Here is a 13,515-nt window from a genome sequence, read left to right as displayed (position 1 = left end):
GTGAGATATTTAGATAATAGTTTTGATTTTTTGTTTGTTTGTTTGTTTGTTTTCCCGTGGAGTACCAGATTTATCTCTTAAAGAAATAGCTGCAACACATTGATGAATACCTGATTTAAACTATGTGGAACTTCTCTCAACTTTACAGACTGAAACCACTATAGCCAGAAGGTGGGGTAGACAGGGCAACAAGCATCAGAAAAAGTTCCTTCCAATCTTCATTTTAAGATACAGTTGTGAACTGAGTAAGACTTTAGCGATATCAGGCATCAGGACCCTAAGGGGTCTCTAATCAGGACCCCAAGGACCCCTCTAATCCCCAGGGGAAAAACTGCTGCCCAGAAAGCCACCACCAGGGAAGGAAACCAAATGAAGGCTGGAAAGACTGCTAGAAGGAGGAAGCTACTTATTTTAACTAATTATGCTTGCCAATCAAATTCTGTGCTTAGCTTCTACCTACTCAAGGAGTACAAGTATCCTCAGAGCCCTCTTAAATTTCAGTGTCCTAGAAAAAGCTCTAATTGCTCCACTTTAGTCAAGCCTCTATTGAAATTCCCTCCTTGCCTTTGAAATCTCTCCATGCTGTGAAATTTTTGTACATATCTTTCCCGAAAGTCTTCATTAGATGATTCACCTAATACACTGGAAACCTCCTTTAGATTCTTGTAAAAAGTTGGGGGTACCAAAATGCCAACAGGTCTGTTTATCTGTTGTCTCTCTTATTATGTTTTAGGTCCCATCTACTTTTCTAAGCGTGTGTGCCCTTCATAACTATAACAAATAATCATAATTTTTAAAAAGATATATGTTAAGTGCTTAATCAGTATGTAAGCAAAGAGTTGTATGAGGTCAGAAGGGCAAGAATCAGATTGTCTACATTTCTACCAGACTGTGATTAAAGTCACTAAGGTGTGAATAGTTTCTATTTAAAATGGGTTTTTCCAATAGCCCAGTTACCATGTCCCTATATTATTAGATTAAATTAAAAGGAAAACCAAACAGAGCATTTCTTCTGACCCTGATTTATGGGTCATCTTTCTACTGAAACATAAGATACTTTAGAACTATGCTGGATGTGATTTTTTTAATGATTTAGGGCCAGTCTGTGATGAATGGCTTAGAACACAGAGAACAAAGTAAGATCAGATATGAATTGGGAGGAAAACCATCAAGGAGACAAAAACAGGAAGGCTGGGGAGACATAAAGAGAGGGGCCACAGATGATCAGAAAATTGAGAAGCAGAGCAGACCTGCCTTCTCTTCTGCTTCTAATGAAGAAAAAAAGGAGAACAATAAAAGCCCAATTTGATGGAAAGGGAAATAGAGTATTTCTTTTTTTATATATAACCTAGTCAGACTCATCTACCCATTCTGTTTTGACATTGTGATGGTTACTGCCAGGGTGGCATTTGTGCTATTATATCCTGTGTGACCCTGGACAAATCTCTTAACCTCTCTTGGTCTTAGGTTTCTCATATGTAAAATGAAGGGGCTGGACCACATGCCCTCGAAGGTCCTTTCGAGCTCTACATCTGTGAGTTTATGATCTTTTAATGAATGTAGCAGAAACTTTATACATTGTGACTGAACTCAAAGAAATAAGCTTCTCTCTTTGTCTCTTTTCATTTTCATCAGTACCAAGCTAAGAATATTCTGAAAATTAATCAGTCCAGCCAGACTTCCTCTATGAATGGTTTGAGAGAGGCAGCAGCCACACAGTGAAAGAAGTGCCCCACTTAGAGTGAGGACACCTGAGCTTAAACCTCACCTCATTATTGACTATAGGGAAGGAGGATCATCTTTGTAGGCATAAATGTACTCTTCTGAAAAAAAGATGCAATGACGCTGGCCCAATCTGCCTCATGAAATGGTTGTGAAGAAAGGAAGCCTTGAAGTATTATCTAAATGTGAGTAATTCTCCTTAAATTGAGCAGCAGTGTGCCATAGTGACTGGAGAGCTGGCCTCAAAGTTAAGAAGACATGGAGTCACATCTTACCTTTAACATATTCTATCTATAGGACCCTGAGAAAATTCCAGCACCTCCTAGTGTCTGAGGAAACTTTCTCTGACTTTGAATTGAAGACCAGTTGCTAACCTGCTTTGGTAAAGGTAGCCTGACTAGACATTCCTTACACCAATGAAATCACAGAAATTGTCCAAAAGATAATAATTCTTAAGTTTAGTTGTTACATAAGCAGGAGGTATAGGTTCTCAGACCAGCTCCCCCTCTCCCAATCTATTTCATCCATAATGTGGCTTAATTATAATGCTGCATTACACACTTATGTTGGATCCCACTGAGCTCTAAGTCCTGAGCCCACTAAGGTTAGACAGGGCCCTAGAAGGTAATCTCCTCTGAAAATAGTTATGGTGGTGATTAAAAAAAAAAAACCAACCAGTGGTCTCCAAACTTTTTGATCGTATATATAATCACTAAAAATATTTGAGTATGCATCCTCAATAAATGTATATCTCCTAACCTATTTTATGTTTATACTACTATACTAATAATTATGGATGATGTAAAACATATACAAAATAGAAATTTGTAAAGAATAAGATAAAGAGGAAAGAGCATTTGGTCAATAAGGAATCAGTAGAGTTTATTGAGGAGATGAGTGACATGGAAGAACTTGCATTTTAGGAAATCATTGGGCATCTGTGTAGAGGACAGGTTAGAGTGGGGAGAGACTTGAGACAGGGAAAACCATTGGAGGCTTTTGAAGTATTCTAGGAGAGGCAATGAAGGCCTGAAATAGCACCATAACTATATGAGTAAGGGAAGGAGAGGGCTCTAAAGCATGTTATAGAGGAAGAAACACAAGATTTGGTAACAATTTGAATAAGTGGGGAGAGTGAGAATAAGGAGTCAAAGGTGGCATCAAGGTCAGAAAGTTGAATGTGAGCTCCTGGGAAAAGGACTGGGTCATATTTTTGCCTTTCTTTGTATCTGCAGCCTTTAGCACGGTGCCTGGAACATGGCAAGTATTTAATAAATGCTTATCAATAGACTGACTGGTACCTTCCACTGAAGTAGAGAAAGTTAGAATATGGGTGGTTTTAGAGTGAAAGGTGATGTAATGAGATCTAAGATGCAGATCCCAATAAATCCAAACTTGCTAAACCTGTCTCACCCAAAATGAAAATGGGGGCAGGGGGGTGCTGTCATAGATTAATAAGCATCCTTAAGAGGCACCTACCATAGTCAGAAGGTGGAAAAGATGTAATGGGGACTGAGGGTGTCAAGTCTGAAAAAAAATGACCAAAAAGTCACAGAGGTTATGCAACCACTGTTAACTGTAAAAATACTGGGAGAGGATTCTGGGAAGATGGTAGAGTAGGTCAGAAATTCCAAGCTCTCAAGATTTTCACCCACAAAAGAGATGAAATAGTGTCTCAGGGCAAATATTAAGGAGTAAAAATAAATAAGAGTAGGGTCCTCTTGGGACAATTGGAGGAGATCTGAAGAAAAGTCCCAGGAGAGGTTTGACCCATGTGAAGAGTCAACACCTCCAGGCTAGGTCCAAGGTCTCCTTAAACAACAAACAGCAAGCCCTGAGATTAGCTGGGTTGGGAGGCTGCCTCAGCCCCAACCACAGGAACTTTTACCCCTGGGACAGGGAGGGGTGTTGGTTGTTTGAGCCAGGGAAGATCTAAGGAACCTCTGCTGACAAAGAATGCCAGACCCAGCTGTGCTGTGGATATCAATGGGGGCAAGAAGGAACCAGCACACACCCAGTGAGTGAAGAAACAGTGAGGCAGCGACACTACTGGCTGTGGGCACTTACAGAAGCCTGGAGGTCTTGGTTCCAGTTCCAGGCTAGAGAGAAGAACTGAAGGAGGATCTGAGGCTGGAGGCTTCATCTTCCCATGCCCCAGGACTAGAGATGAGTATAAAAACTAAGTTATAACAAATAAAAAATGCACAGGCAAAGGAGAAAGAATCCAACCATAGGGAGTTACTATGGTAATAGAGAAGACTGGGGTTTGTCTACAGAGGAGGCTACTGAAGCAAAAGAACCCTCTTCTGCCCCAAAGAGTAATGTCAAATGATCACCTGCTCAAAAAGAATTCATATAAGAACTTTAAAAAGACTTTAAAAATCAAATGAGAGAAATTGAGGAAAAACTAAAAAATATATGAACAATCCAAGCAAAACAGTAAGATTATGAAAAGAAAGTCAACCAATTAGAAAAGGAGATCCAGAATCTTAAGGAAGAAAACAACTCCTTGAAAATCAGAATTGGGCAAGGGGAAGTCATCAAAGTTATAAGAGATCAAGAAATGCTAAAACAAAATATAAAGAATGAAGAAAATGGAAGAAAATGTGAAACATCTCATAAGAAAAGCAACTGATCTGGAGAACAGACCAAGAAGAGAAAACGTAAGAATAAGCATTAGAGTATTAGAACAAGAGAGGAAAGTAGAAATAGAAAAAAATCCACTGATCACTACCTGAAAGAGATCCTATGAGGAAAATCCGTAGGAATATTATAGTCAAATTCCAAAACCCTCAGCTCAAAGACAGAATATTATGAGCAACAAGAAAAAAAAACAATTTAAATATGGTGGTGCCACAATTAAAAACACACAAGATGTAGCAGTGGTGACACTAAAAGATGGTCTTGAAACACTGTATATCAAAGAGGAAAAAAACTGGGGCTCCAGCCAAAAATATCATCCCTAGCAAAGCTAAGCATAATCTTGAACAAAAAATGGACATTTAATGAACTGTCAGACTTTCTGAATTTTGTTTAAAAAACACCTGAACTTAATAGAAGATTTAACATGTAAGAGGCAAGAAAAATGTAAGGTACATACCAAAGACTAATTATGAGGGACTTAATAAGGATAGACTGTTTACCTTTTATGCATGTAGACTGTAAAATGTATGTCTAAGATTATTATTAGTAATTGGGTAATTTTTAAGAAAGATTGGGGTAGACTCGAGTATGATATGACTTTAAAAAGTAAAACTGTTTAAGAACAGCTAAAAAGAGTAATTAATTTATACAAATGAGGTAAAAAAAGGAAGAACCAACACAGGAATTTGATGGGGGAGGAGGACTGTTAGTTCTAGAAACCTGCTTTCATTGGAAAAGGGTTGAAGAGGTAACAATACATACATATATGTGAGTATAAAAGTCTTCTAAATTCAAAAAGAAGTGAAACACTAAGGGGATAGGGAAGGGAGGGAGGATAAGGGGAGGGATCTCTAGAGAAGAGGGAATAGATTAAAGGGGGGCTATAGAAGGGTGTTTAGATTTATGGGAATGGGAAGATAAGGGAGGTATCCTTGGAGGGGGAGGTAGGTTAAGTAATAGAAGAGCAAGGTAGAAGATAGAAGTAAAGTAGAAGAGTTAGGAGAGAGAGGAAATAAGAGATACACACAAACATAAAAACAATGATCATAAGTACAATTTTTTAGGGAAAGTGTATCTCTATATGTATATGTATGTGTATATATATATATGTATATGTGTATCTATTTATAAATATATCCATGCTTAGTTGTAGCCTTGGGGAGGGGGAGCAGGGAGGAAGAGGGAAAAAAGGAACAAAATAAAAAGTGCGCAGCAGAGAACTAACAAAGAAGCAAAGAAAAGATAGCTCTCAACATAATGTGTAGTATTTATCATATAGGCTTTCTTGAAATGTAAATTTATTGCTATATATTTTGAATTCTCTCTTACATTCTTCTATATGTGGCATGCTTTATTTTTCCTTTTCTTATTGTACATTTAAGTTTCAGTAATTAAAAAAAAGAAAAATACCAAAGAGCTCACACAGGTTATCACAACCACAGTTAGCTCTAAGAAATAAAATAAAATAAAAATAAAATAAAACAAAAGAGCTAACTTTGGTCATGAGCAAAAGGCTTTCTTTATTCCTTTGGAGGAGGGAAACTAGACACATGTGCTGGAGCCTCCTGCTTTGCCTTCCAACCCCAAATCCTGTTATTCGTCCTCACTTTGACCTTCAGTAGCTCAGCCCCTCAGTTCTTTCTCTGGCCATCACCCTCCTTCCACTATATTCTCGATGCTTTCCTGTCTTGAAACAATGGCAAACCAGTTCAACTCTATCCTGTCATATTCTCTCAAGTCCCTTGCCCCCTTATCATATTGCTCCGCCCTGCCAAGCCTTAGCCTTGGACTTCTCCTACCATCTGTTGCCATCACCCCTACTCAGGTACTGCTTAATGAAGCTTTAGAAAATCATGAAATTGTTCTGACTAGATTTACTACAATTTATGTTATTGTTATCGGGTCCTCACTGCTACTAGGCAAGCCTTTTATGCCTTCCTAAATCACTCACTATCCCACTCACCACAATGGCTTTTCCAAACTTTTCCATCACTTCTCTAACCTCTTATGTCTAACCTTTTTTACATACTGTCAATTGACCTTCATATTTCACTGAAAACTGAGTCCACATTCTTAGAGCACCATCTTTTCCCCTTCTCATCTTGTCTCACTTAGATGCCTCCTGCCACTATTTCTTTCTTCACCCCTGTCTCATACAGAGAAGTGGCTTCTGCCTTGCCGAGGCTAACCCTTTTACATATATCATATTCCATCCCATCTTCTCCCACAGATAAGTACCTCCCTATCATCCCCACTCTCAATAATCTTCAATCTTTGTGCTGTTTCCCTACTGCCTTTAAACACTCCAATTCTAAAAAATAAAACAAACAAAAAAAACCTTCCCTTGATCCATTCATCTCTGCTATCATCCCGTAACTCTCCTACTTTTTATGACTAAACATCTTGAGAAGACCATCTACAATAAATGCCTCTATTTACTTTCTTCTCACTCTCGTCCTAACTCCACAATCCAACTTTCAAACTCATAGTTCAATTGAAACTTTACCAATGATTTCTTAATTGCCAAATCTAATGGACTTTTCTCAATCCTCATCATTTTTTATGTCTCTCAAGCCTTTGATACTATCACTCACTCTCTTCTCCTTGAATCTCTCCTTTCTCTTATTTTTCATGCACTACTCTCTCCTGGTTCTCCTCCTACTTGTATGATCATTCTTTTTAAGTCTCCTTTGCTAGATCTTCATTCAGGTCACACCCACTAACCATATCCCCTAGGACTCTGTCCTATGCCCTCTTATCTTCCCCCTCTATACTATTTCACTTGGTGATCACATCAGTTCCTATGAATTCAATTACCATCTTTATACTGATGGTACTCCAGGATCAAATCTACTTATCTAACCCTAACTTTTCTCTGGACCTTCACTCTCAAAAATTTAACTGCCATTTGGATACCTTGAACTGGATGTCTCGTAGATATTTTAAACCCAACTGTCCAAAACTGAACTCATTATCTTTCCTCCCACAACCTCCATCTTCTCCATTGCCCAAGCTTGTGACCTAGGTATCATACTTAACTTTTTATTCTTGCTCAGCCCCAATATCAAATATATTCCCAACGCCTATTGATTTTACATTTGTAATATCTTTCGTATATACCTCCTTCTCTCCTTCATCATTTCCATAATAATAATAATAAATAGCTAACATTTATTAAGTGCCTACTCTGTACCAGGCACTATGCTAAGAGCTTTACAAAAATTATCTCATTTGCTCTTCATAACAACCCTAGATGATAGATACTATTATGATTGCCATTTTACGCTTGAGGGACTTGAGACAAAGAGAGATTAAGTGATTTGCCCAAGGTGACACAGCTAGTAAATATGTGAGGCTGGATTTCAACTCAAGTCTTACTAACTCCAGGCCCAGTGCTCTATCCACTGTGCAACCTACCTGCCTACACCACCCTGGTGCAAGTCATCATTATCTCATGCCTGGAATATAGTAATAGCCTGCTGATTGGTCTCCCTGCCTTAAGTCTTTCTCCACTCCAATCCATCCTTCATTAAGATGTCTAACTGATCTTTCTTAAAGATAAAGTTCAGTTCTTATCACATCACCCCATATCCCATTCAATAAATTCCAATAATTCTGTATCAACCCCACCATCAAATATATAATTTGATATAAAATCTAGGCTTGGCCTTCAAAACTTCATAGCCTGGCATCTTAACTTTCTGGGCTTCTTCCTTCTAGTTCACTCTTACATTCTCTGTGATCTAGTGACACAGGCCTTCTGCTGCTACTCACATAAGACAGGACTTCTCCAGACTTTGAGCACTTTTACTGTCTATCCCTCATGACTGGAATTCTCCCCCCTCCTCATTTCCACCTCCCAGCTTCTCTGGCTTCTTTCAAGCCCCAGCTAAAATCTTACCTACAAGAAGCTTTCCCCACCCCCCACCCCCCACCCCCCACCTCCCACCCCCTTAATGCTAGGACCTTCCCTCTTTTGATTACCTCAAATTTATCCTCTCTATATCTTGACTTAGCATGGTGCCTGGCACACAGTAGGCATTTAATAAATGCTATTTGTCTGAATGACCATGATATTATGATACTTCTTTAAAGATCCAAGACTTTGTCAATGGAAGCATTCATCCTAACCAAAGTAGGTTGCAACCTTCCCCCTTCATTGGAACTCCTAAGTTCTGGTGTGCTTGTTTAAAGAATGAGTTATATTATTCTATAGTAAACACAACCATCAAATCATGGATGTCCCTATTCTGGAAAGATGTTTGTAAATTTTAACAGGTTACCTTTTGGAACTACTAGTTTTACTTATGTTACTTGTTAAATTTAAATCTAAAAAATACTATTCAAATATAATATTACCTTTGGCAACCTTCTAAATGAGGAGTTTATTTGTGAAGGTGTTTCTCTGATTCATTTTAAACTTATGAGTAAATCTTTAGACTTTTAACTTGAATACTTCATATAATATTTGCATTTGGAAAAAAAAATGGGCATTGCCCTTATTTTAAAACTCAGAATCTACATATAAATTTTATTTCACTTTCTTTTTATTAAAACAACATTGACCCTAAGAATTAGGTAATAACTATTATCGGATTTTGGCCATTACCAAATCAGATTTCTTAGAATCATAAAATTTTAAATTCAAATGAGTATCCTGAATTTAGAATGCCCATGGTCATGGTAATTTATACAAATTAAATCAGGAAAACAATTATTTTTTTTAAAAACCAACATAATTTCTGAACCCTATTAGTCTGGCTTATATTCAGCAGACATCTATTAAGCCCCCTACTATTAGACTCAATTCAATAAGCATTTATTAAATGCTTGCTACGTACGAGGCATTTGTGATAGTCACTGATAAAAACACAAATATACTAAAACAATTATCTGCAAGACACCATGCTCCATTTTGAGTATACCAAAAACAAAATGCAATAGTTCCTTTCTTCAAGGAGTTTATGTTCTCCTATGGAGTGAAGAGATAGGGCACAACATACATACAGATAAATCGAAATACATGCAAAATAAAAATAAAGTAATTTGAATTAATCAGTGTCAAAAACTAGAAGCGTCAGGAAAGACCTTGTGTAGAAGGTAAAGCTTAAGCAGAGTTTAGAATGGATCTAGGAATTCTAAGGGGTGGGGATAAAGAAGAGCGGCATTCTAGGCGTGAGGGACAGCGTGTGTAAGGACACAGATTTTGTTGTCCAGATGTTCTGGTCCTGTCCGACTATTCGTGATGTCATTTGATGTTTTCTTGGCAAAGATAATGGAGTGGTTTGCTATTTCCTTCTCAGACTCGTTTTACAGATAAGGAAACTGAGACAAACAGGGTTAAGTAACTTGCCCAAAATCACGAAGATAATAAGTGTCTGAGGCCAGATTTGAACTCAGAAAGATGAGTCTTCCTGGATGAGAATCCAGGTGTAGCACTTCATCCATTGCTCCACCTGGCTAACACAAAGGTGGGAGATAAATATCATGTCTAAGGAATGTTAACTTGGCTAGTTTGGTTTCGTTATAAACTGTGTTTAAGGGTAAAAAGGATAGTAAAGATAACTTAGATACAGACAGGACCTGTAATGAAAAAAAAAAACAAAAAAACAAGGCCCAGAGAGGTTAATTGAATAGTAAGAGTAAGACTGGATTCTAATCTAGGTCCTCTGATTCCAAAACTAAGTCTCTCTACTGTAACTCTTACCGATTTTCTATATGACGTTCCTTCAGATACTTGAATGTGGATAATATATACCCCTTAAGAATTTTCTTTCCAGTTCTTTCCACTCATCCTCACCCAGAACTAACTAGAGGAAGGTCCTTTACCTTCCAGGTTTCCCTCTTCATGAATTGTCTGGTTTATCTACGTCCTTGAAATATAGAATTGAAGAAAAGATAACTTCTCTCTGAATTTCTCCAATTTAATATGATTTGTGTGGTTCCTTTTAAATAATACTTGTACTTTAGTGTTAATGTGAAGAAAGTGAATTCCTAGGCTCCGCAGTCAATATTTTTAACCCCAAAATAGAAAAGGCACAGTTCAGTGGGGGCGAATTTGAATTGATTTGACACAAGTGAGATAACAGTTTGAAAAATGTATGTATGCTCACTTCAGTTTCCAAATTTGGACTTTTAAACTTATTGTCACTCTCAGAAAGAAATCAGAAGCTGTGCAGATAATTAAATATTTGCCTCAGGGAATTATTTGCAGTTAATTAAAACCATACACTCCGGGTGCATACCTGCTTCACTGGTTATTAAATTTGAATCAGATGTTAACTACCCAGATTCCTCACTTATCCATCAAAAGTTGCTTTTGGCAGGCTCGAATAATAAACTTTACAATGTTTGTTGTTAAAGTTATTAACCTGTCATTAAAGTTACTGCACAATTTTCAGTGGGCTCTTTTGGGCTGAAGACCCCATGCATTTCCACGTATCTCTGTTTTTCCTGGTTTATCCAATAAGTCTGACAGCACAGACTTTGCTTACTGAAACATACAGTGTTATAGTCATATCTCTTGGGATCCCTTGAGAATCCAGGACTTTGGTCTCTTGGAGTCCAGTATCTCTTGGAACCCAAGACTTTGGTCACTCTGTCCTCCCTGGGCCTCCCTTTCCAATTCAAAGGACCTCAGGTTCTGCCGCCTCCCACTGGCTCATGGCAGGCCTTTGAAAGCTTTAAGGACGGATGATTATTTTCAACCTTGCATCAGTAACTAAATCAGGGGGAATAGATGACCAGAAAGTGATCTGATCAGGGTGGATAGGGTATGTGAGTGAAAGAGGTTTCTTGGGAACCAGAGATCAAATTGGGAGGAAGAGCTGGAGTCACCATAGCCAAGAACCAAACTGTAAGTTTAAAAAAAAAAAGAGTACAGTGGAAAGGCTGTTAGATTTATGTCCGAAAACCTGGATTCTAAACCTGGCTCTAATATATGTGAGACCTTAAGCAAGTCTGAACTTGGTTTCTTAATCTACAAAATAGGGATTGGACTAGATAATTACAAACTATTCTATTATCTCTAAATTCTATCATCTCTTAAAGCCCTGGATTCAGTTTCTAATTCTTCCACTTACTAGTTGTGTGACCTAGAGCAAGCCACTCTGAACCTCCTATTTCCTTATCTGTAAAATGGGGATAAGAATATTCTAATCCCCCACCTCACAGAGGCTATTATGAGAAAATCATTATAAACTTTGAAGTGCCATATAGATGCTGGTTATCATTATCTAATGATCAAAGTAGCTCCTAGAGAGCATAGCCGTTTTATGTCCTTCAAAAAAATTTCTTAGACATTCCTATCCTTGGGGAGATAATTTACACTGAGAGTCCCATCGCATCTCTCCCTCTCCCTGGCATTCTTCTTAGCACCTAATACTAGGCATTGTGGAATCCTCAGTTGAGGAATGCTTAGATGGTGGTGTGGATAATTGATTAAAGAGTGTGTGACTGAAAGTAGAAAGTATTTTATGCTTTTACGAGAATAAAAAATATTAATCCCCCAAAAGTATGTCTCATATGATAAATGGTATCAGAAGCTATTATATTTATTTCTTAGTAAAAATACCATTTAAGGATTGTTTTGTTTTGTTTTGCTTATTGTATCAGATTCTACCACAGATGCCAGTGTTATACAAGAGGATGACATCGCCCATGGCTCAGTGCATGCCCAAGATCCAGCTGAAGGTACATGGTCATCCTTTGTTACATGTTTAGATATTTTACTACATAGGCATAGGCTACTGATTAGCCAATGTAATTACCTCAAAGCCCCAAAATCACCTTTGGAGGAGCAAGTGAGTCATGTTACAATGGAAATAGAGTTAAAGCCTCACAACAGAAACAAGCAGCTGTGTGATCATGAGCAAGTCACCTCACTTAGAGTCTCAATTCCATCATCTATAGAATAGATCTAATAATCCTTATGTTAAGTACCTCACCAGGTTATTGTGAGGAAACCTGCAATTTTTCCTGGCCTCAGAAAAATCACAGTTTCTAATAGTCTATGGACTGCAAAACTAGACTTGTAGAATGGTTGCTAAAGTTAAATACAGTCAATTCAGAGGGTAAGTTGAGGATTATCACTAGAAAATATTTCATCCCAGCCTGATTTCTTTAGCACAGTTCTCATTGGAGTGTGTATGCTCAGGGAATACAAATTAATTATAGCTTCATCTGAGCCAAATATAATTAGGAAAGTAAATCTGCTGTAGAGATAATCATATCACACATTTCAAAGCCAAATGATTTTTGGATTATCTGTTCTACTGCTATCCATTAAGATGGATAATTGAGAGTTCACTGTAAGCACAAAGCTCAAAAGTTCATTAAAAAAACATGGTTTTATGTGTAGTAGGAGAGGGGCAAGGAAGAATAGGGAGGTTTGAGTTTGAAGAACATAGAGAGTGCACACACACACACACACACACACACACACACACACACACACACACACCACCTCCCATTACTGTAAGAAAAAAAAATGAAACCTGTAGGCCAATCCATGAGTGAAAGGCAAAAGTGCTATAGGTCCTCTGATAATGACAACTGGATAAAAGGTAAGAAAAACATACACACGTACAGAGCTCCTCCTTTTAAAATGAATTCTGAATCCTGGGTCACTTCTTAGGCAGAGCAGTCAGTCAATCACGAAGTCAACTAACATTTACTAAGCTCTTATTATGTACCAAGCACTGTACTAAGTGTTAGGAATACAATCACAAGGAAAAAGACAGTCCTTGCTCTCAAGAAACCTTCCATTCTAATGGAGAAGACAATACATAAGAGAGAGCTGAAAAAATAGAAGGTGGGACGGGGAGAAAGGCTCCAGATGAAGAGCAGAGGAATGGTGGAGGAGGTCCAAAGTGCATTCTGGAGAGGAATGAGACCCGGCTAGCCTGAGCAGCCTCTTTAAAAGGAAGCTCTGGGAGGAGACGCCCAATCAGAGAGAGAGGCTGAAGGGGTGGAGGGTTCTTCCGGTGTGTGAATTCTAGGGCTGGAGTGAGACTTCAGGATGAAGAGCTGGGTCTTTTGAAATCCCTCGATTTATGTTTCTTTTCCTATCAGTCACACATGGGGGGCTAGGCTAGTGATGGGTCTAAGCTTCCTACGATGATACTTTTAAGGAAATCAGGACATTAATTC

The 13,515-nt window shown here is 38.1% G+C and overlaps 1 protein-coding gene across 2 annotated transcripts in view; it reads left to right on the top strand.

Moving 5' to 3' along the window:
* MACROD2 (mono-ADP ribosylhydrolase 2) overlaps positions 1-13,515 on the top strand; it is a 2,135,263-nt gene that overhangs the window by 2,039,603 nt on the left and 82,145 nt on the right. For both annotated transcript variants that reach the window (XM_027840306.1, XM_027840305.1), the window contains one exon: positions 11,980-12,057. In XM_027840306.1, coding sequence (XP_027696107.1) covers positions 11,980-12,057 — 78 coding nt within the window. The remainder of the gene's footprint in view (positions 1-11,979; positions 12,058-13,515) is intronic.

This window comes from Vombatus ursinus, unplaced genomic scaffold, assembly GCF_900497805.2.
Source record: "Vombatus ursinus unplaced genomic scaffold, bare-nosed wombat genome assembly UNPS02014841.1, whole genome shotgun sequence".
NCBI classification, from domain to species: domain Eukaryota; kingdom Metazoa; phylum Chordata; class Mammalia; order Diprotodontia; family Vombatidae; genus Vombatus; species Vombatus ursinus.
The sequence above is the reverse complement of the archived record's forward strand: the minus strand, read 5'-3'. Positions and strand labels throughout refer to the sequence as shown.